The 24,316-nt window shown below is 44.1% G+C and overlaps 1 protein-coding gene across 1 annotated transcript in view; it reads left to right on the plus strand.

Moving 5' to 3' along the window:
* The window catches only part of LOC142658652 (uncharacterized), a 43,415-nt gene that overhangs the window by 9,273 nt on the left and 9,826 nt on the right, over positions 1-24,316 (plus strand). Inside the window, exon 2 of the mRNA XM_075834241.1 lies at positions 11,544-12,688. Within this exon, the coding sequence (XP_075690356.1) occupies positions 11,557-12,688 (1,132 nt within the window). The 5' untranslated portion in view covers positions 11,544-11,556. The remainder of the gene's footprint in view (positions 1-11,543; positions 12,689-24,316) is intronic.

Here is a 24,316-nt window from a genome sequence, read left to right on the forward strand (position 1 = left end):
GCTGTGGTCAGATGAGACTAAAATTGAGCTCTTTGGCATTAACTCAACTCGCCGTTTTTGGAGGAAGAGAAATGCTGCCTATGACCCAAAGAACACCGTCCCCACTGTCAAGCATGGAGGTGGAAACATTATATTTTGGGGGTGTTTCTCTGCTAAGGGCACAGGACTACTTCACCGCATCAATGGGAGAATGGATGGAGCCATGTACTGTCAAATCCTGAGTGACAACCTCCTTCCCTCCACCAGGACATTAAAAATGGCTCGTGGCTGGGTCTTCCAGCACGACAATTACCCGAAACATACAGCCAAGGCAACAAAGGAGTGGCTCAAAAAGAAGCACATTAAGGTCATGGAGTGGCCTAGCCAGTCTCCAGACCTTAATCCCATCGAAAACTTATGGAGGGAGCTGAAGATCCGAGTTGCCAAGCGACAGCCTCGAAATCTTAATGATTTACAGATGATCTGCAAAGAGGAGTGGGCCAAAATTCCATCTAACATGTGTGCAAACCTCATCATCAACTACTAAAAATGTCTGACTGCTGTGCGTGCCAACAAGGGTTTTGCCATCAAGTATTAAGTCTTGTTTGCCAAAGGGATCAAATACTTATTTCTCTGTGCAAAATGCAAATAAATATATATAATTTTGACTATGTGATTTTCTTATTTTTTTTTTATATAATCTATCTCTCACTGGTAAAATTAACCCAGCCTAAAAATTCTAGACTGTTCATGACTTTGACAGTGGGCAAACTTACAAAATCAGCAAGGGATCAAATACTTATTTCCTCCACTGTATATGTGTGTTTTTTTACTACTCTCATGATATGCCTGATGAAGATGCCGGTCCGGTATCGAAACGCGTAGCAATTATCGTCATTAAACCTATCTTATTAAGCAGCGCCGTGTATCCCGTTTTTTCCTCCTGTATTTCTACAAAGAAGTGACCTGTCACTTCTTGGGGCGTAATTGGAGCCGTTATTCATTGACTCCAATGAAAAGCAGCGCCAATTACGTCCGTAATGGACGCGGCGTTCAAGCGCCTGCACATGCCGTTACGGCTGAAATTACGGGGATGTTTTCTCCTGAAAACATCCCCGTAATTTCAGCCGTTACGGACGCTGTCGTGTGAACATACCTTTAGGGTATGTTCACACGATTAACAAAATACGTCTGAAAATACGGAGCTGTTTTCAAGGGAAAACAGCTCCTGATTTTCAGACGTTTTTTTCGCAGCATTTTTTACGGACGTTTTTGGAGCTGTTTTCAATAGTCTATGAGAAAACGGCTCCAAAAACGTCCCAAGAAGTGTCCTGCACTTCTTTTGATGAGCCGTATTTTGACAGCGACGCGTAAAATGACAGCTCGTCTGCACAGAACATCGTAAGACCTATTGCAAGCAATGGGCAGATGTTTGCCGACCTATTGGAGCCGTCTTTTCAGGCGTAATTCGAGGCGTAAAACGCCTCCATTACGTCTAAAAATAGGTCGTGTGCGTATACCCTAAGGGTATGTTCACACGGCCGAAAAATCGGAAGCAGAATGCCTCCAAACATCTACCCATTGATTGCAATGGGAAAAACGGCGTTCTGTTCCGACGGCCCTTTTTTTACGCAGCCAAAATGCTGGCAACACTTTGGCTGGAGATTCAACTCCTAAAGGGAGCCTCAATGGAGCTTTCTATAGGGGGATATGTGTGGCACTATCTACAAAGGGGGGGGCACTGGGAAATTATCTACAGAGGGCACTGTGGCATTATCTAGGAAGGATTTTGCCGTCTTTTTTTGCGCTTATTTTGAACGGCATTCACTATACAGTTTAATGTATTAACTTTTTATTCTTTGTGTCGTTACGATCGCAGCGATACCATATAATTGTACTTTTCTTGTTTTTTTTTTACACTTTTATTTTTTATGGGAAAAAATGGTTTTATTTTATTTTTACTGTTCACATTTTTTTTTTTTTTTTTTTGAAAAACTTTATTAATTAACGTTTTTAATAATTTCTTCAAGTCCCACTAGGGGACTTCACCATGTGATCTTCTGATCGCATATATCAGGGGTCTCAAGCACGCGGGCCGCATGCGGCCCCTGGGGCTGTCATCTGCGGCCCGCGGGACACAGAGCCGCTAGTATCGGCTCTGCTCCGAGACTCTGTGGAATTCCCTGACATCGCTGTCCACATATGAACAGCGATGTCTGGGGCTTCCCCAGAGCCGGAGTTCCGAGCAGAGCGCTGGTGTCGGCTCTGCTCCGGGACTCTGTGGAATTCCCTGACATCGCTGTCCACATATGAACAGCGATGTCTGGGGCTTCCCCAGAGCCGGAGTCCCGAGCAGAGCGCTGGTGTCGGCTCTGCTCCGGGACTCTGTGGAATTCCCTGACATCGCTGTCCACATATGAACAGCGATGTCTGGGGCTTTCCCAGAGCCGGAGTCCCGGGCAGAGCGCTAGTACAGGCTCTGCTCCGGGACTCTGTGGAATTCCCTGACATCGCTGCCCATATGTGAACAGTGTGTCAGGGTCTTCCCCATAGCGGAGTCCCGGGCAGAGCGCTAGTATAGGCTCTGCTCTGGGACGCTGCGGAATTCCCTGACATATCTGCCCATATATGGACAGTGTGTCAGGGTCTTCCCCAGAGCGGAGTCCCGGGCAGAGCGCTAGTATCGGCTCTGCTCCGGGACTCTGTGGAATTCCCTGACATTGCTGCCCATATATGGACAGTGTGTCAGGGTCTTCCCCAGAGCGGAGTCCCGGGCAGAGCGCTATTATCGGCTCTGCTCCGGGACTCTGGGGAAGCCTCTGACATCGCTGTCCATACATCGACAATGATGTCAGGGGCTTCCCCAGAGCAGGAGTCCCAGTGATGTCAGGAGCACAGCTGGAGTCCCAGGAAGAGCCTACTAGCGCTCTGCCTGGGACTCCAGCTGTGGGGTTGCCCCTGACATCTCTGTCCATATATGGACAGTGATGTCAGGAGCAGAGCTGGAATCCCAGGCAGAGTGCCAGAAGCGGCTCTGCTCCGGGACTCCAGCTCTGGGCAAGCCCCTGACATCACTGGGGCAGCCTCTACAGAGGGCACTGTGGCAGCCTCTACAGAGGGCACTGTGGCAGCCTCTACAGAGGGCACTGTGGCATTATCTACAAGTGGGTGTGTGGCAGTATCTGAAGAGGACACTGGCATTATCTAGGGGTGTGTTGCATTATCTACAGAAAGCGCTGCGGCCTTACCTGCAGAGGGCGCTGCGGCCTTACCTGCAGAGGGCGCTGCGGCCTTACCTGCAGAGGGCCCTGCGGCCTTACCTGCAGAGGGCCCTGCGGCCTTACCTGCAGAGGGCCCTGCGGCCTTACCTGCAGAGGGCCCTGCGGCCTTACCTGCAGAGGGCCCTGCGGCCTTACCTGCAGAGGGCCCTGCGGCCTTACCTGCAGAGGGCCCTGCGGCCTTACCTGCAGAGGGCCCTGCGGCCTTACCTGCAGGGGGCCCTGCGGCCTTACCTGCAGAGGGCCCTGCGGCCTTACCTGCAGAGGGCCCTGCGGCCTTACCTGCAGAGGGCCCTGCGGCCTTATCTAGGGGTGTGTTGCATTATCCACAGAGGGCACTGCGGCAGCATCTAAAAAGGGGCTGCCCAATCTTGACATGTGTGTCTGCCAAACGCTGCTAACTGAGCCTCCGGACTGCATTTAGCGACACTTAAACTGGAAAGCTGGATTGTTGAAATAAGCACGTGGAGCGCTATTATTATAGTAATGTAGTATTATTATTCTAGTAATATAGTGTTATAGTAGTTCAAATAACTAATTGATTAACAATAATTTTGTATTGTATCAAATTTGAAAGTAATGCAGCCCGTCAACTTCCCATTTTTTTCTATATGCGGCCCACTTACCCGGCCGAGTTTGAGACCCCTGGCATATATAATGCTTTGGTATACTTAGTATACCAAAGCATTATTGCCTGTCAGTGTAAGGGTATGTTCACACGGCTTAGCAAAAGGCGAAAACAGCTCCTGATTTTCAGACGTTTTTGTAGCCACTCGCGTTTTTCGCGGCGGATTTTACGGACGTTATTGGAGCTGTTTTTCAATGGAGTAAATGAAAAATTGCTCCAAAAACGTCCCAAGAAGTGACATTCACTTTTTCGCGGGCGTCTTTTTACGCGCCGTCTTTTGACAGCGACGCGTAAAATAACACCTCGTGGGAACAGAACATCATAAAACCCATTGAAAGCAATGTGCAGATGTTTGTAGGCGTAATGGAGCCGTTTTTTCAGGCGTAATTCGAGGCGTAAAACGCCCAAATTACGTTTGAAGATAGTGCTTGTGAACATACCCTAAAACTGACAGAAAATCTATTAGGCTATGCTCCTGGCACGATCTAATAGGCATACAGCCAGAGCAGGCCTTGGGGGCTTTTGTTAGACCCCCTGCATGGCAACTTGTCGGCAGCCGGAGATCTCGTTCACAGGCCGCCGATGGGTGACAGAGGGAGCTCCCTCCCTCTGTCAAAAGATTTAAATGGCGCGGTCGCTATTGACTGCGGCATTTAATGGGTTAAATGGCTGAGATTGAAGCCTTCAATCTCAGCCGTTGCAGCGGGAGACCGGCTGTCAGTCACAGTCGGGCTCCCGCTATGATCATGCGGGCATAGCATCTGTGCCCACATGATCACCATCACGTACATGATGACACGAATGTGCAAACAGGCTGCATTCTCCGACGTGCATGTACATGAAAATGCGGGAAGGAGTTAACCAGTTCAGGACCGGGCTATTTTGAGCCTTCAGGACCAGACACCGTTTAGCCCTTTTTAGCACGTGTTCGTTAAATGGCTATAACTTTTTTATGTGTTTGGCTAACTACGTGATTTTTGCGATGTTTTTTCCGTAGACAATGCAGGTTTTTATACATATTGTTTTTGCTATTTTAGAATTTTTATTCATAAAGTTTGAAAATAATAGTAAAAAAAATAAGCTTTTTTACGTTTCAGCTATTTTTTTGGTAATAACATAGTTTTAACCTAAAATAGACCTTTTATTTGTGATCGTCATTGTCTACCGTAAATTTTTATATATTACATGTCTATATTAGGGTAATTGGGTCAGAGCTAGCGTTACAACAATTATTGGCGGGGGGGAACGTTTTTTTTTGGGGGATGGGTATTTTATGTGTATTTATTATTAATTTTTTTTGCACTTTACTTTACTCTTTTTTTTTATTACTATGGTCTGTCACTCAAAGGTCAAAAAAGACCTTTGGGGAACTTATATATATATATATATAATTTTTTTTTTTCTTTTACACCATGTTTGCTGTGCAGTTACAGGGGAAATCAGCCCTCTCATAGTGATGATTGTCACTAATAGGGCTGTGCTGGGTCTAGTAAGACCCAGGAGCAGTCTGCCACTAACGCCACCCGGTGATCATGTGACCAGTCACATGAACACCGGGAGCAATAGAGACAGTGGTGCGGCCGCTGCCTCTATTCCTATACACAGCGTTCATTGAGCACTGTGTACAAGTAATCAGAGAAGACAGAAGCAGCGAAAGCGGCTTCTATCCTCTCCTCAGGGTCCCTGGCAGTCACTGACAGCCGGAGACCCGACATTCAGCAAGTTAAAACCCGAGCCGTAAAAAGTCTATGGCTCGGGTTTTAAGGACCGTGAGCGTTGGGAGGATCTGTCACTAGTTTAGTAATGCCCCATCTCCTAGCTAATCTAGTAGGCGCTGCCACACTGATAAAGAAAGTGAAAATGGTGTCCCAAAAAAGTTTATTATTTTAAAAGTTATGCGCTTTTTTTCTAAATATGCAAATGAGGCTATAGTAGATTCTCCAGAGGTGGAGCTACCTCACAGCCCCTGACACTGTCCTATCAGCATGAAGCTGCTTCACACAGTCTGAGAGACTGAGGCTGGGGGGAAGGGTATAACTTTAAGTAGCCATATCTCCGGCTGGGGGGGAAGGGTATAACTTTAAGTAGCCATATCTCCGGCTGGGGGCCGCCTAGAACAGCAGTTCTGGTGGCATATGAAAGATGAGATTCTAATCTTTCGTATGGCACCATCACAGTTTTAGCTATGAAACAACCAGAGGTATCACCAGTTAAAAACAGACAGGGATGGAAGCTGTATACTATATGATCACGCTGTGTTGCTGGGCAGTAATGGGGGAGAAGCTGTATGCTGATTGGACAGCATCATACAGAAAACATTACACCACCCAGAGTGAAAAGAATGAGTAACCTCCTATTTGGCAAATATAACCAAACTAGCATATTTAGAAAAATGCAAATAACTTTGCAAATAAGTTGTCAAGCGAGAGAACAGCAGGGACCGCGCATGCGCACTACTGCCTTTATAACAGAACAGCCCATACATGGCACGTCACTAGTGACGTGTCATATACCAGGAGGAAACTTTGAACAGTTTGACCACGTAACAGGTAATAAACACAGCGGGCAAAGAGAGTGACGTCTCCAGTCACGTGCCACACGGCAGCATTGAGAAACGGGGCCAATTTTGAAACTGAAACAGAAAAGTACATTACAAATGTAAGCACATTTCTAGATTAAAAGCAGTGACACAAACGTTTTAACTCTGAAAACCCCTTTTAACCCCTATCCGCACCAGGACGTAACTGTCCGTCGTTGCGGGAGGTTACTTCCCGCACGAGGACGTACAGTTACTGAGTTAATCCCGGTGCACACTGTCGGCGACAGTGTGCACCGGGAATCGGGAGGTCAGCTGTCGCCGACAGCTGACACTCCCCTCTTGCCGGCCAGCGGTCCTTTGCCGCTGATTTCGGCGCATTAACCCCTTAAAGAGGCTCTGTCACCAGATTTTGCAACCCCTATCTGCTATTGCAGCAGATAGGCGCTGCTATGTAGATTACAGTAACGTTTTTATTTTTAAAAAACGAGCATTTTTGGCCAAGTTATGACCATTTTTGTAGTTATGCAAATGAGGCTTGCAAAAGTCCAAGTGGGCGTGTATTAGGTGCGTACATCGGGGCGTTTTTAATACTTTTACTAGCTGGGCGCTCTGATGAGAAGTATCATCCACTTCTCTTCACAACGCCCAGCTTCTGGCAGTGCAGACACAGCGTGTTCTCGAGAGATCACGCTGTGACGTCACTCACAGGTCCTGCATCGTGTCAGACGAGCGAGGACACCGGCACCAGAGGCTTCAGTTGATTCTGCAGCAGCATCGGCGTTAGCAGGTAAGTCGATGTAGCTACTTACCTGCAAACGCTGATGCTGCTGCAGAATCAACTGTAGCCTCTGGTGCCGGTGTCCTCGCTCGTCTGACACGATGCAGGACCTGTGAGTGACGTCACAGCGTGATCTCTCGAGAACACGCTGTGTCTGCACTGCCAGAAGCTGGGCGTTCTGAAGAGAAGTGGATGATACTTCTCATCAGAGCGCCCAGCTAGTAAAAGTATTAAAAACGCCCCGATGTACGCACGTAATACACGCCCACTTGGACTTTTACTTTTAAACACACCCACTTACTTTTGCAAGCCTCATTTGCATAAATACAAAAATGGCCATAACTTGGCCAAAAATGCTCGTTTTTTAAAAATAAAAACGTTACTGTAATCTACATTGCAGCGCCGATCTGCTGCAATAGCAGATAGGGGTTGCAAAATCTGGTGACAGAGCCTCTTTAAATTCGGCGATCGGGTGCAATCGCCGAATTTTAGGGGTTTCTAACATATCGGCAGACCCCCGTCCGAAATCGCGGGGTCTGCCGATAGTTAGTATGGCAAACGGAAGCCAAACAATGGCTTCTGGGTCTGCCATGGATGGAAGCCCATCAGGACCAACCTTCGGCTGGTCCTGATAGGCTTCCTGTCAGAGTGACAGAAAGTCACTGTGCCGTTACCGATGCACACTGTCGGCGACAGTGTGCATCGGGAACTTGGAGATCAGCTGTCCCCGACAGCTGACACTCTCCAGTGTTGCCGATCAGCGGCTCATCGCCGCTGATTTCGGCAATTAACCCGTTACATGCGGGGCTCGATTGCGATCTCCGCATGTAGCGGGTTTGTAGCGCATCAGCAGCCCCCATGCAATCGTGGGGGCTTCTGATGCTTGTGATGCCACTGGGGGGCCAGACAACGGCCCCCAAGTCTGCCATGTATGTCAGCCTATGAGGATCAGCCTCTGCTGATCCTCGTAGACCAACTGTCAGAGTGACTGTGACGTCACACTGACAGTTGGAATACGTTACACTACCTAGGTAGTGTAATGTATTCTAGCAGCGATCAGAGCTGCAGGTCAAAAAAATAAAGTGTAAAAAGTAAAAAAAAAAAATAATAAACAAAAATATAAAGTGTAAAAAGTAAAAAAAAGTTGTTAAAAATGTTTTATAAAAGTGTACAAATAAAAGGTTTTGTTTTCCTATAATAAGTCATTTATTATAGGGAAAAAATGAAACCGTTAAAAAAAAAAGTACACATATTTGGTATCGCCGCGTTCGTAACGACCCAATCTATGAAACTATAATGTTAATTTCTCCGCACGGTGAACGCCGCAAACAAAATAAACGGAAAACTGTCAGCGTCGCTATTTTTTGGTCACCACCCCTCCCAAGATAGAGAATAAAAAGTGATCAAAAAGTCGCATTTACCCCAAAATGATACCAATAAAAACTACAACCCGTCCCGCAAAAAACAAGACCTCCCACAGCTTTTTTGACGAAAAAATAAAAACGTTACGGCTCAAAATATGGTGTCTCAGAAAATAAATTTTATAGAAACTTAATTTTATTGTGCAAATGCTGCAAAACTTAAAAAAATCTATACACATATGGTATCGGCGTAATCGTACCAACCGGCAGAATAAATTAAAACGTAATTTATTGCGCACGGTGAACGCTGTACTAAATAAAGAATTTAAAGCGCCAAAATCGCTGTTTTTTGGTCACCTTAGCTCTAAAAAAGATCCTGAGGGGCCAAAATGCTCACTATAACCCTAGAAAAATTCCTTGAGGGGTGTAGATTCCAAAATGGGGTCACTTTTGAGGGGTTTCCACTGTTTTGGTCCCTCCGGGGCGTTGCAAACCCGACATGGCACTGAAAACCATTCCAGCAAAATCTGCGCTCCAAAATCCAAAAGGCGCTCCCTCCCTTCTGAGCCTTGCCGTGGGTCCAAACATCAGTTTACGACCACATATGGGGTATTGCCGTAATCGGGAGAAATTGCTTTACAAATTTTGGGGTGCTTTTTCTCCTTTATTCCTTGTAAAAATGAAAAAATTCTATGTTTCCACAGAAAAATAGGTGATTTTCATCTTCACAGACTAATTACACTAAATTCTGCAAAAAAACTGTGGGGTCAATATGCTAACTATACCCCTAGAAAAATGCCTTGAGGGGTGTAGTTTCCAAAATGGGGTCACTTTGGGGGGGTTTCGACTGTTTAGGTACCACAAGACCTCCTCAAACCTGACATGGTGCCTAAAATATATTCCTAAAAAAAGGAGGCCCCAAAATCCACTAGGTGCTCCTTTGCTTCTGAGGCCGGTATTTCAGTCCATTACCGCACTAGGGCCACATGTTGGATATTTCTAAAATCTGCAGAATCTGGGCAATAAATATTGAGTTGCGTTTCTCTGGTAATACCTTCTGTGTTACAGATTTTTTTTTATTACAAATGAATTTCGGCAAAAAAAATGAAATTCGTAAATTTCACCTCTACTTTGCCTTAATTCCTGTGAAACGCCTAAAGGGTTAAAATATTTTCTGAATGTGGTTTTGAATACCTTGAGGGGTACAGTTTTCAAAATGGGGTGATTTATGGGGACTTTCTAATATATAAGGCCCTCAAAGCCACTTCAGAACTGAACTGGTCCCTGAAAAAATAGCCTTTTGAAATTTTATTGAAAATATGAGAAATTGCTGCTAAAGTTCTAAGCCTCGTAACATCCTAGAAAAATAAAAGTACGTGAAAAAAAATGATGCAAACATAAAGTAGACATATAGGGGATGTTAACTAGTAACTATTTTATGTGGTATTACTATCTGTTTCACAAGCAAATACATTTAAATTTAGAAAAATGCAAATTTTTGCTAAAATTTGAAGTTTTTCACAAATAAATATTGAATTTATCGACCAAATTTTTTCACTAACATAAAGTACAATATGTCACGAGAAAAGAATCGCTTGGATAGGTAAAAGCATTCCGGAGTTATTACCACATAAAGTGACACATGTCAGATTTGAAAAAATCATCTGTGTCCACAAGGCCAAAACAGGCTGTGTCCTAAAGGGGTTAACAAGCGATTTTCAAGAGATTTTTATATTACCTTATGGAAGAAAAAAGTAGAAACTACTTTTTGAAATGGCTCAATTCAAGCATGTAGCAATTTAAAAAAAAGAAATCGCAAGCAACTCGCTTGACTGGAACGATTTTGAACATTTTTGTTAAGCTACGCAATGCATTTTTTTTTTTTTTAATGAGCAATAAAAGTCTAGGTGTAGCCCCTGCCTTATTGGGCACTATAGTTCGAACCTTGATAAATCATAACCATGTAAACAAGTTTGGGAATAATGCTCTGCTGGATATGTTGAACATCTGAACATCACAGAATTGTATAAATCGCCACAAGAGGAGTAAAGAGGGCGCAATCTGATCAGTTTTTCACTTTGGAGTGTAACATGCTTTATAGATTAGAGCACAAAAAAAAAAAAATGGGTTCCAAACATTTAGCAAGTTTCTGAGTGATCACACCCCCTTCTCCAGAAAGTGAAAGGTCACGCTGAAACACCTTACGTGTTTGCTGGCAATAAAAATGTTTTTGTTTTTTTACTCATTTCTGTAACGGCTTTTACACTGTACAATTAACACGTTTGGATTGCACTTTACTTTTTTTTTTATTCCGGAAAGTTCATACCATCGGGGAACAGTTCTTAGGTAGATGACTTTCCCCGCTATGCATTGTGCAGGCTCTTCTTCTGATTGTCCTGGTTACCCCATGGAAGCAACTATTTTTGGTTTGGGCTCACAAATAGTGATTGAACAGATTTAGCTATTTGGAGCTCCTGCTGAGTAACCGTTTTAAACTGCCTATTTATATTACTATCCATTTATACTGAAGTGGACAGTCACACAGCAATACTACAGACAGTAAAGATAACTGGCAGTTACTGCATTGTGCAAGCTGACTGTAACTGCAAGATTGATTTAAATGTGAACTGTGTAACGCTTAATTTCCCCTGTGGAGGCGCTGCAGAGGAACTGAACACTTACTGTCAGTTTCCTCCACAGATTATAGCTAAAGGCTGGGGGTTCAAGCAGCGAAATACTTTCTAATCAGCTGTCAAGAGATCCTTCTAACAAGTAGGCATTATCCAAAGCGGACAACCCCTTCAAATAGCCACTAGCCCATTCACATATGATTTCCATTGTATGTTTTATCATGTACACTAGTTGGCAGACTATAAATTTTCTGAATTGTATTTCATATTAAGACATTCGTTTAAGGCAGGCTTTTCAATCTAGGCTACGTATGTTTAGACCATTTCACAATGTTTTCTATTGTATGTAGGTGTGGACTTATCATGGAGAACTATGAAAAAATATTGATAATTGGGAGAGGAGCCACAGCTGAAGTGTTTCTAATGAGAAATAAGGAGACCAAGAAGGTATATGCTGTGAAGAAGATAAAGGTAGATGCATCCAAACGAATGAGAACCAAGGAGTGTGTACTGCAAGAAGCCACTATCCTACGTAAACTTGTACATCCAAACATTGTAGTGTGCCATGAATACTTCTGTGACCTGGAGGACGAACATGTTTTTATTGTCCAGGACTATTGTGATGGCGGGACACTGGATGATCACATCAAACAGAGGAAAGAGGTTTTCTACTCCGAAGACATAATCATGGACTGGTTTATTCAGTTGACTATGGCTATTCAGTACATCCATTCCATGAAAATTCTCCACCGAGATATCAAGACTTCAAATGTCTTTCTCACCAAAAAGGGCATGATTCGACTTGGGGATTTTGGCATATCCAAGGTAATGAACAGCACCTTGGATATGGCAAGTACGTGTGTGGGAACACCATACTACCTCAGTCCAGAACTGTGTCAAGATATTCCATACAGCTCGAAATCAGACATTTGGGCCCTTGGTTGTTTGCTTTATGAAATATGTGCCCTAAAGCCAGCATTTGATGCAACCAATTTAATAAGCCTTTTTTACAAAATTGTTAAAGGGGACTATCTTCCACTGCCAGAATGCTACTCAACAGATTTACACTTGTTGGTTAAAACGGTTTTAGATAAGTGTCCAGAATCTAGACCAAGTGCAAACAGCATACTCAGTTTAGGTTTTGTTCAGGGACATTTAAAACAGTTTATCCAAAAACATGAATTTCACCTGTACAAACAATGCATAGAAAAGAAAGACAATAGAGAGGATTGTCCGCGAGATAACTGGAGCAAAACATCACTAGCTTGTCATGGAATAAACAAAGTTGAGGTACGGTGTAAATCTGCTCCACCAACCTCCTATAAACCAGATGTTGGTTCTTGTGAGTTGTGGGATCATGATGAATTGTCAAGTACCGGTAATAGATCTGACTACTCTGAGGACTTTGATAAAGACAGTATTTCTTCTATAGAAGAGGATCTTGAGGATGACACTTGCCTTCTGCACCAGAACGATGACATTCCGGAGGAGATTGGTAAGTTCCTAAACAAAGTAATGTTATCCGTTCTGTGACAGTCTAAGCCCTTCTGTAAAAACCTTCAACATTTACTGTTCAATGGAAGACTTTATTGGAAATGTTATGTTTATATACAAGGATGGAAGATCAATTTCTGACAGAAATAACATACAAACTTGTATAAAATATTTATTTTACTACATTTGTTTTTATCTATGCGGCCCCTGAAGCTGTCATCTGCGGCCTGCTGACAGCAGGAGAGCAGAGAGCAGGCCGAAGGAGGAGCGCCGCAGACACAGCCCTGTAGATAGTGCCACGCCACACACCCCACCCTGTGGACAGTGCTACACTCCCCTCTCTATAGATAGCTTCATTGGGGCTCCCTCTAGGAGTGGAATCCCCAGCCAGAGCACTCTGGTCAGGGATTCCGCTGATAGTCGAGGCCTCTGACGTAGTGGCTGCTCCTGGACCGGAATGCCAATCCAGCGCGTTGCCAACTCACTGGTCAGGGATTCCGCTGATAGACTAGGCCTCTGACATAACTGTCCATATATGGGCAGTGACGTCAGTGGCTCCTCCTGGACCGGAATGGTCGCCCAGCGTGTTGCCGACGCTCTGGTCGGGGATTCCGCTGATAGACGAGACCTCTGACTTGACTGTCCATATATGGACATTGACGTCAGGATCTCCTCCAGGAGAGGAATCCCTGGCCAAAATGCCGGCAATGCTTTGGCTGGGGATTCCACTCCTAAAGGGAGCCTTAATGGAGCTATCTATAGGGGGACATGTGTGGCACTATCTACAAAGGTGGGGGAGTGGCATTATCAACAAAGGTCACTATGGCATTATCTACAGAGGGCACTGGGAAATTATCTACAGAGGGCACTGGGAAATTATCTACAGAGGGCACTGGCATTATCTAGGAGGGGTGGGGCACTCTCTGGCACTGGCCTTATCTACGGGGGGGGGGGGTGGTTTGGCAGTATCTACAGAGGGCACTGGGGAATTATCTAGGGGGGTGTGGCTCTATCTAAAGAGGGTACTGTGGCAGTATCTACAGAGGGTACTGCGGCACTATCTAAAAAGGGGCTGCCCATTCTTGAGTCTGCCAAAAGTAATGCGGCATGTCAACTTCAAATTTTGAAGCCGAGTTTGAGGCCCCCGATCAGGGGTCTTAGGCTAAGTTCACACTTACGTTGTATAATCTGTTACTCTGATCCGTTTTTATATTAAAATAACTGATAAAAACGGATCCGTTAAAAATCCCATTGAAATCAATGGGATTTTTAATTGCATCCGTTTGCTTCCGTTATGTTAGGGCCTGTTCACACCACCGTTGAGGGGTTCCGTCTGAGGTTTCTGTCGGGTTAACCCCTCCTCGGAAAGGTAAACGGAAACGTAAGCTTCAGTTTCCCTCACCATTGATATCAATGGTGGCGGAAACCTAGCAAATGGTTTCCGTCTGTCACCGTTGTTCTGGACGGAACCAATAAGCGTAGTCGACTCAACGACGGAACCCTGTCACAACGGTGACAGACAGAAACCATTAGCTAGGTTTCCGTCACCATTGAGTTCAATGGTGAGGGAAACAGAAGCTGAGGTTTCGGTTTGCCTTTCCGCTGAGGGGTTAACCCGACGGAAACCTCAGACGGAACCCCTCAGCAGACACAGGCGGTGATGTGAACACAGCCTTAGGGCCTGTTCACATTAGCGTTGCCCTTCCGTTGAGGGGTTCCGTCTGAGGTTTTCCCTCAACGGAAAGTCAAATTGAAACCTTCGCTTCCATTTCCCTCACCATTGATCTCAAACGTTGTTAATGGTTTCCGTCGGTCACCGTTGCGACAGGGTTCCATTGTTTTGACGGAATTGATAGCACAGTCTATGAGCATTTTTCTAAATTTAAATGTATCTGCTTGTAGTAACAGATAGTAATACCACACAAAACAGTTACTAGTTAACATTTACCATTTGTCTACTTTATGTTGGCATCGTTTTTTGAATGTCCTTTTATTTTTCCAGGATATTACAAGGCTTAGAACTTTAGCAGCAATTTCTCACATTTTCAAGAAAAATTTCAAAAGGTTATTTTTTAAGGGACCAGTTCAGTTCTGAAGTGGCTTTGAGGGGCCTATATATTAGAAAGTCCCCATAAATCACCCCATTTTAAAAACTGCACCCCTCAAAGTATTCAAGACAGCATTCAGAAAGTTTCTTAACCCATTCAGACGTTTCACAGGAATTAATGCAAAGTGGAGGTGAAATTTGAAAATTTCATTTTTTTTTTCCAAAATTCATTTTTAATCAAAAAGTTTCTGTAACACAGAAGGTCTTACCAAGGAAACGCAACTCAATATTTATTGCCCAGAAGAAGTTCCCCCACCTCCGTCTTTAAGAAAAATTAATTCTATAATCTTTTCTTGGTACTCGTACAAGTATGTACCCGGGTGGCCAGCTTTATGGAAAGTTAAAAATTAATTGTATGGTGCCACCTGGACAAGCTACACTGACAATTTCTTGTACCAGATTTTACTTTTTTGAATGGTGCTATACGGTTTTAAAATCTGATCATTCAGGTCAACCCCCCCATGAATTTATTATATGCCTGAATGCACACAGGCTTCATCGTGGATTATGTGAATCCACGTATGGGGACGGGTGCAGCTGGCATCATGCATAGAAGTCAACATGCAGACATCTTTTTTGTCCCTGTATTTTAGACACAGGATCCCATCCTGCAGCAATGCCCTGCTTTCACCAATTTGCAGGGATTGGCTGATGAGGGTCTTGGGAAGGTGCCTCTGGTTTTTTTTTTGGACTGTCCCACACGCTACAGTTGTTTTGACTTTTAGACATTTCAACTGGGGTACACTTGTGTACCAGTTGTACAAGTTGTACCCCTGATCAAACAGCGGGTGCTGGAGGTCCCACACTATCTTCCCACTGATTGTAATGAAGGGTGGACTGTTTCGGGGCTGTATTGTCCTGTCCTACCCCTCATAGTTCCAGAAAGCGTGCGTGTATCTGGTCTCAGATTCACACAGCTTGTATATCTTGATCCTGTACCTAGCCCGCTTATTGAGCAAATATTGGAGAAACTTCAGCCTGCCCTTTGTCAATTTGAAATTTCTTTGTAGGGGGTGTAGATGTCTGAAAAATTTTGGTAGAAAATATTAATGAGGGGCCTCAAAGCGGGGTCTGGTCATAGTATTGCGGTACAGCAGACAATGATATAAAATGTCCGTTGACCAGTAGAATCTCACTTTGGGCTTTTTAGTGAGCCCCATTTTGAGTACTATCTCCCAATATTTTTGCATTTCTACACAATTCGTTGGTTGCCAATGATTGTGCTGGGCATAAAAGGAGTTTGGGTGTTGGGAAATAAATTGGTAGGCATAAATATTGGTTTGGTCCACTATAAGGGTATGTTCGCACGCAGAGTCAAAAACGTCTCAAAATACGGAGCTGTTTTCAAGAGAATACAGCTCCTGATTTTCAGATGTTTTTTGTGCCACTCGCGATTTTCGCTGCAATTTTTACGGCAGTTTTTGGAGCTTTTATCAATACAGTCTAGGGAAAATGGTTCCAAAAACGTCCTAAGAAGTGTCCTGCACTACTTTTTTGCGGCCGTTATTTTACACGTAAAAAAACACCACGAAAAATGCTCAGTCGGTACAGAACGCTGTTTTCCCATTGAAATCAATGGGCAGATGTTTGGAGGCGTTCTGCTTCCGATTTTTCGGGCGTGTACGGCCCGAAAAACGGCCGAAAATAGGCTCTCTGAACATACCCTAAGCGGTATCAAATTGTCTGTAAAGAATAATTTGAAGAAGCCGATTACAGGCAGCCCTTCCGTCTGCATGTGAATTCCTGCCACAGCAGTAAATTCTGGGATTTGGGCGGTGTAATTGGTTGGGGGTAACCAATCAATGCTGGCAGTACCAGGGTAAGGCAGATTGTCAATTTCAGCGTCAGGCAGAATCTGGGCACTAACCCTCTTGCGACTACGAGGAGGTTCCTCACTGTCACTGGCGGAGGAGGATGAGAGAGTGAACTCTGGTTATTACATATGTAGTGTATACACACACATAGCTCCGTGAACTGTAACAAACCGTTGTATCACAAAGATTTTTTGTATTTTTTTCACATAAAACACGAACACTAAATTTGTTTGGGTTTTTAAAAAATTTTCACGTAAAACACTAAACTCTAACACAGACCAACATTTTTTTTCTTTTTTTTTTATAACACTTAGTAACACTCAGGCCAGATTCACACGAGCGTGTGCGTTTTGCGCGCGCAAAAGGTCCATAACGGCTCCGTGTGTCAGCAGCGTATGATGCATGGCTGCGTGATTTTCGCGCAGCCGCCATCATGATGACACTCTGTTTGTATGTTTGTAAACAGAAAGGCACGTGGTGCTTTTCTGTTTACATTCATAGTTTTTATTACTGTTGCGCGAATCACGCGCGTCACTCAGATTTTCACGCACTCATTGACTTACAAAAATAGACCCACCAATCACAGCAATCGCTGGCAATAAACCATTGGCAATAGGTCCATTGCCCATCACATGGGGCAGGGGTGGAGGACTGTAGAAACGGTTTTTGAAACTTTTACAATCTAAACAATGTGATCGGTGGATCTGTACAGATCCACCGATTACATTGATCGCCGGCATTGGACCGTTTTTACAGATCCATTGCTGGGGAGTGTTAGCTGTCGGGGACAGCTGCTTTCCCGGTGCTCACTGTCACTCATAGTGTGCACCGGGAACGTCTCAGTAACTGTACGTCCTGGTGCACAAACTAACTTCCCGCCGGGACGTACAGTTGCATTCTGGTGCACCTAGGGCTTAATATCCTCAGCATCAGATGATACATGCATGACTTTTTACTGAACTTATTGGTGAAGAAATAGACGCTATGTGGGGATTCTGTGAATTGGTTCAGAAAGTTGGAGCATTCAGTATAGTCATTTGATCTCAGCGTCGGGGAGTACTTCCGGTACCTGGACCTTTAGAGCTGGCTCCTAGACCTGGCTAAGATTTGCCTATGCTTGCTACAAGGGCAACAAAAATCTGATGGGATGGAACATTGATGCCAGTGTCGGCAGAGCATTTTTCTGCCATATCAAAATTGTAACTACAGACAAACGCAAACCTAGAACCACTTATTTGCACTGATATGGAGCCAGTTGTTAGGGAGTAACTAAGGGAATAATGCAAAAGTGGAGCTGTACTTACTGTCCTGACACAAACGTAGCTTTTGTAATTGCACACATTAGGACCTTTACACACCACATTTGTGACCTACATTAGAAGGATACAATTGTATACCAAAGATAATATACCGTGACATTCCCACAGGTTTCTATGGGTCAAACATATGGCAAGAGTTTTGGACATAAGTTGAATTTATTTTTTATTTTTTTTGCTGTATAGAGTAACGTAGTATGCTATGGAATTAAATACTGCAAAAAAAATGTTATGATAAACAGGTTTTTTTATTTTCTACAATGCACATTCGTGACAGGCGTTTCCAATTGTATGACATACTGTAGCATATATCTTTGCATACAGTTGAGTACACGTTCTTTCTAGGGGAGGAAGTATACCTCAACTATATTCGCTAAATCTGGTATGATAGAAGCCTTAGGGGGGATTCACACGAGCGTGTATTCGGTCCGTGCGGGCCGCGTGGTTTTCACGCGGCACGCATGGACCAATACAAGTCTATGGGGCAGTACAGACAGTCCGTGCTTTTTGCGCAGCGTTTGTCTGCTGCACAAAAAGCGCGACAGGTTCAATAACTTTGCGTATTTCGCGCATCACGCACCCATTGAAGTCAATGGGTGCGTGAAAGCCACGCAGGTTGCACGGAAGCACTTCCGTGCGAACCGACTGAAACAGCGCACCAGCTGTCAAAAGGATGAATGTAAACCGAAAAGCACCACATGCTTTTCTGTTTCCGAACATCCAAACGGAGTGTCTTTGCGATGAGCGAAGCCGGACAAGCGAACCGAACTTCACCGGGTTCGGCCGAACTAGTTTTGGCCGAACCCGGCAAAAAAATTATCGGTACGCCACGTCAGGAGATAGTCACTGTCCATGGTGCTGAAAGAGTTAAACTGTTTCAGCACCATGGACAGTGACTTCCGATCCCAATATACATGAACCTGTAGAAAAAAAAAACGAAGTTCTGACTTACCGATAACTCCCGGCTTCTTCCTCCAGTCTGACCTCACGGGATGACAATTCAGTCCAAGTGACAGCTCCAGCCAATCACAGGCCAAGCACAGGCTGCAGCGGTCACATGGACTGGCGCGTCATCCAGGGAGGTGGGGCCCGATGTCGAGAGGCGCGTCACCAAGGACGCGTCACCAATGGCAACGGCCGGGAAGTTCTCGATAAGTACGAACTTTTTCTTTTTTTTCAACAGGTTTTTCGATATTGTGTTCGGCATTCACTGTCGAGGGTGCTGAAAGAGTTAGCTCTTTCAGCACCTTGGACAGTGACGGGCGTCGACTAGCCTCATCTCTATGATGGCGGCTGCGCGAAAATAACGCAGCCGCGCATCATACACACGCAGCTGTCAAATGGTTTTTGCGCGCGCAAAACGCCGCGTTGTTTGCGCGCGCAAAAACGCAACGTCCGTCTGTATCTGCCCTTAGGCTGGGTTCACACAACCTATTTTCAGACGTAAACGAGGCATTTTATGTCTGAAAATACGGCTCCAATACGTCGGCAAACATCTGCCCATTTATTTGAATGAGTTTGCCGACGACCTGTCATTTACGCTGTCAAACGACGCTGTCAAACGACGACGCGTAAAATGACTGCCTCGTCAAAGAAGTGCAGGACACTTCTTTGAAACGTAATTTGAGCCGTTTTTCATTGAATTCAATGAAGAACAGCTCAAGATTACGGGCGTCAATGATGCCTCGCAAAATGCGAGGAGGAGCATTTACATCTGAAACGACGGAGCTGGTTTCTCCTGAAAACAGTCTGTAATTTTAGACGTAAAAGCCAGTTATTGTGTGCACATACCCTAAGGTTATGTGCACACGATAGCTTCCTTTGACGTCTGAAAAGACAGACTGTTTTCAGGAGAAAACTGCTGCGTTGTTTCAGACGTAAAAGCTCCTCGCATTATGCGAGGCATCTTTGACGCCCGTAATCTTGAGCTGTTCTTCATTGACTTCAATGAAAAACGGCTCAAATTACGTTTCAAAGAAGTGTCCTGCACTTCTTTGACAAGGCAGTCATTTTACGCGTCGTCGTTTGACAGGTCGTCGGCACAGTACGTCGGCAAACCAATTCAAATGAATGGGCAGATGTTTGCCGACGTATTGTAGCCGTATTTTCAGGCGTAAATCGAGGCATAATACGCCTCGTTTACGCCTGAAAATTGGTCGTGTGAACCCAGCCTAAGGGTTTTTGCACACCTAAAATCCAAAACGTCTGAAAATACGGAGCAGACAAAAAAATGGCGACAGCAGACTGCGAACACTAATGTAACCTAAACCGCTAAATATAAATAAATCTGCATTACTGCTAAATCTATTTACAATAGGGAGGTTCTTAGTGCACATTTTGATCAAAAAGTGTTTGCCCACCTGCCACGACAAGGCGACCTCCATAGGTGGGGACCTACGCTGCACATACACCCAGAACTGGGACTAAGCCTCCCTATTGTAAGTAGATTTAGCAGTATTGCATATTTATTTATATTTAGCGGTTTAGCTGACATTGGTGTTCGCAGTGTGCTGTCACCATTTTCTTGTGTGCTGTATAAATTTGCAGTCACAGGCGTTGTTTCCCCTGTATAAACGTTTTGTATCATTTAGTTGGAATGTGCTGTTCAAACTTTTGTGTTGTTTATGTGATTCATATATGTGGGGTTAGTGACTGCCTCCATTTTTTTGTTCTTGCACTCCTCCCATTCTGCCCTGGGTGATTTTAATTAGTTTAATGCTGGTTCCTACCATCCCCAGATATATATGTAGGCTTAGTCCCAGTTCTGGGTGTATGTGCAGAGTAGGTCCCCACCTTACAGAGGCCTCCTTGTCGTGGCAGGTGGGCAAACACTTTTTGATCAAAATGTGCACTAAGAACCTCCCTATTGTAAGTAGATTTAGCAGTAATTCATATTTATTTATATTTAGCGGTTTAGATTACATTAGTGTTCGCAGTGTGCTGTCGGCATTTTTTTGTCTGCTGTATATTTGCAGTCACAGGTGTTCTTGCTCCTGTATACACGTTTTGTATCATTTTGTTGGAATGTGCCGTTCAAACTTTTGTCGTGTTTATGTGAAAATACGGATCTGTTTTCAAGGAAAAACAGCTCCTGATTTTCAGCCGTTTTTTAAGCCATTACTTTTTAATTAGAACAATGCATTATTTTTGGAGGACTTTAGCAGCATCATTCCTTTTGCAATCATTGCGAAGGTATAGGGAAGGCACAGAAAAATCTAAATCCCTGAAATTGCCCTTGAAACCTATCTACAATCTATGGACTACTACCGGTTGCAGGCTGCATGGTAGCCAAGGGGCATTGTGTTGTCTGCTCCAGCTGTGCTGCTCCCATGTTTACAAAAGAGTGATTCTGCCTGTGTTCCTCCAAACCAGTTACACTTTAACCCCTTCCCGACATTTGTCGTAAGTATACGACATGGAAAGCCAGTGCTTCCCGCAAAATGTCGTATACTTACGCCAAATGTTTGGCACCAACTCAGAAGCTGAGCCGGTGCTATCATCGCCGGATCTCAGCTGACATCCGGCTGTAATGGCGGGGACCAAAATTAGCTTCGATACCCGCCATTAACCCCTTCAATGCAGCCTTCAAACGTGATCGCTACATTTAAGCTGTTTGTAGCTCATCGGAACCCCAGCAATGAATTTGCCGGGTTTCCGGTCCGGTGGCTGCAATGGCAACCGGAGGCCTAATACTGGCCTCCCGGTCTGCCTAGCACGGAAGCCGGTCAAGATCTGCCCGGCGGCGGAGCCTGATCGGCTTACGTAGCCGCCGGCAAGATGGCGCCGGCTAAGGAGCTGATCCGGCGTCATCAGCGGTGGAAGTCAGCTGTATGTTACAGCTGACATCCACCTGTAACGGCAGGAACCGGAGCTAGCTCCAATCCTTGCCATTAACCCCTTCGATGCAGCAATCGAAAGCGATTGCTGTATCGTAGCGGTTACTAGCAGATCGCCAGCCCTGACAGGCAATCAGGACTGGCGACTGCTGCTATGGCAACAGGAGACACAATGGCCTCCTGCTCTGCTGTTACGGAAGCCGATTAGGCCCCGCCGGGAGGCGAAGCCTAATCAGCTTGCTGTCAGTGAATAACTGACAGATCTAATACATGCAATGTATTAGAAAAAAAACATCAGACAGTTGAAACTTCAAGTCCCCTAGTGGGACTTGAAAAAAAGTGTAAAAAAAAAGTGTAAAAAAAAATGCTTGAAAACAATAAAAGTTTCAAGTAATAAAATTAAACACAATCACCCGTTTTCCCTTATCAAGTCCTTCATTATTGAAAAAATAATAATAAACCATACGTATTTGGTATCGCCGCAACCGTAACGACCTGAGGTATCAAAATATTATATTATTTATTGCATGCCGTGAACAGCGTAATAAAAACCCATAAAAAACTATACCAGAGTTTCTGTTTTTTGGTCACTTTGCCCTACAAATATTGGAATAAAAAGTGATCAAAAAGTTGCACGTATCCAAAAATGCTATCTATAAAAACTATAGCTTGTCTCGCAAAAAACAAGCCCTCATACAGCTCCGTCGACAAAAAAGTTATGGTTTTCACAACTTGGCGACAGAAAAAATACATTCTTTTTACAAAAGTAATTTTATTGTGCAAAAAGTTGTAAAACATAAAAAAGTTCTATAAATTAGGTATCGCCGGAATCGTACTGACCCGCAGAATAACGTGAACATGTAGTTTATAACGCATGGGGAACGCTGTATAAAAAAACTATGGCAGATTTGCGTTTTTTTTGTTTACCTAGCCTCCAAAAAATAGGATAAAAGGTGATCAAAAAGTCGCATGTTCCCCAAGATGGTACCAATAATAACTACAGCTCGTCCCGCAAAAAAAAGCCCTCATACCACTATGTCTATGAAAAATAAAATTAGTTAAAGAGGCTCTGTCACCACATTATAAGTGCCCTATCTCCTACATAAGGAGATCGGCGCTATAATGCAGGTGACAGTAATGCTTTTTATTAAATAAAACTATCTATTTTTACCACTTTATTAGCGGTTTTGGTTTATGCTAATGAGTTTCTTAATGCCAAAGTGGGCGTGTTTTTACTTTCGACCAAGTGGGCGTTGTACAGAGGAGTGTATGACGCTGACCAATCAGTGACCAGTCAGCGTCATACACTCCTCTCCATTCATTTACACAGCAGCATCGCGTTCTTACTAGAACACGATCTGCAGCCACATACACAGACATTAACGTTAATCAAGTGTCCTGATAATGAATATACAGGACCTCCAGCCTGGACGTCATGTGTATTCAGAATCCTGACACTTCTGAATCTTTTCTGTGAGATTTCCAGCAAGATTCAGAAATGTCAGGATTCTGAATACACATGACGTCCAGGCTGGAGGTCATGTGTATTCATTATCAGGACACTTGATTAACGTTAATGTCTATGTTTGTGGCTGCACATCGTGTTCTAGTAAGAGCGCGATGCTGCTCTGTAAATGAATGGAGAGGAGTGTATGACGCTGACTGGTCACTGATTGGTCAGCGTCATACACTGTACAACGCCCACTTGGTCGAAAGTAAAAACGCCCACTTGGGCATTAAGAAACTCATTAGCATAAAACTAAAAATCGCTAATAAAGTGGTTTAAAATAGATCGTTTTTCTAAATAAAAAGCATTACTGTCACCTACATTACAGCGCCGATCTCCTTATATAAGAGATAGGGCACTTATAATGTGGTGACAGAGCCTCTTTAAGGTTCCAATAAGTCAGGAAATAAAAAATATGCAGTTGTGCCGACCCGAGGCGATTTATCAAGGACCTAAAATTAGGGAACCAGGAAGGGGAGGGCCCAAACATATCTGCTGGAAGGGTGCCTGTATTATACCAGGACAACACTTTCACAACAAAATTCCCCAAACAGCAAAGGTGTGGAGTGTGGACCAAAAGGGGATAAGAAAGGATGCCATATATCATTGCGACACCGGCCTGTGCAGAAAGGATTGTGTCACAGCGTAACACACATCTATGGATCATTTTATTGTTTTTTTTACCCCATTATTATAATAACTATGCCCCTTATATACTCCGCCCGGCTTACATGTACCCCCACATTATAAATGGAAACACCAGCAATAATCAAACAAATCTACTACCAAGCAAAATCCGCTCTCCAAAAGGCAAATGGCGCTCCCTCCGCTATGAACCCTACAATGTGCCCAAACTGCTGTTTCCTTCCACATATATGGCATCGTCATACCCGGGAGAACCCTTTTAACAATTTTTGGGGTGTGTTTCTCCAGTAGCATAAGCTGGGCACAACATATTTGTCACTGAAATGGCATATCTAGGGAAAAATATAAATTTTTAATTTGCACCTTCCGCAGCGCAATCATTTATGGAAAAGACCTGTGGGGTG

This window comes from Rhinoderma darwinii, chromosome 8 (assembly GCF_050947455.1).
Source record: "Rhinoderma darwinii isolate aRhiDar2 chromosome 8, aRhiDar2.hap1, whole genome shotgun sequence".
NCBI lineage: Eukaryota > Metazoa > Chordata > Amphibia > Anura > Rhinodermatidae > Rhinoderma > Rhinoderma darwinii.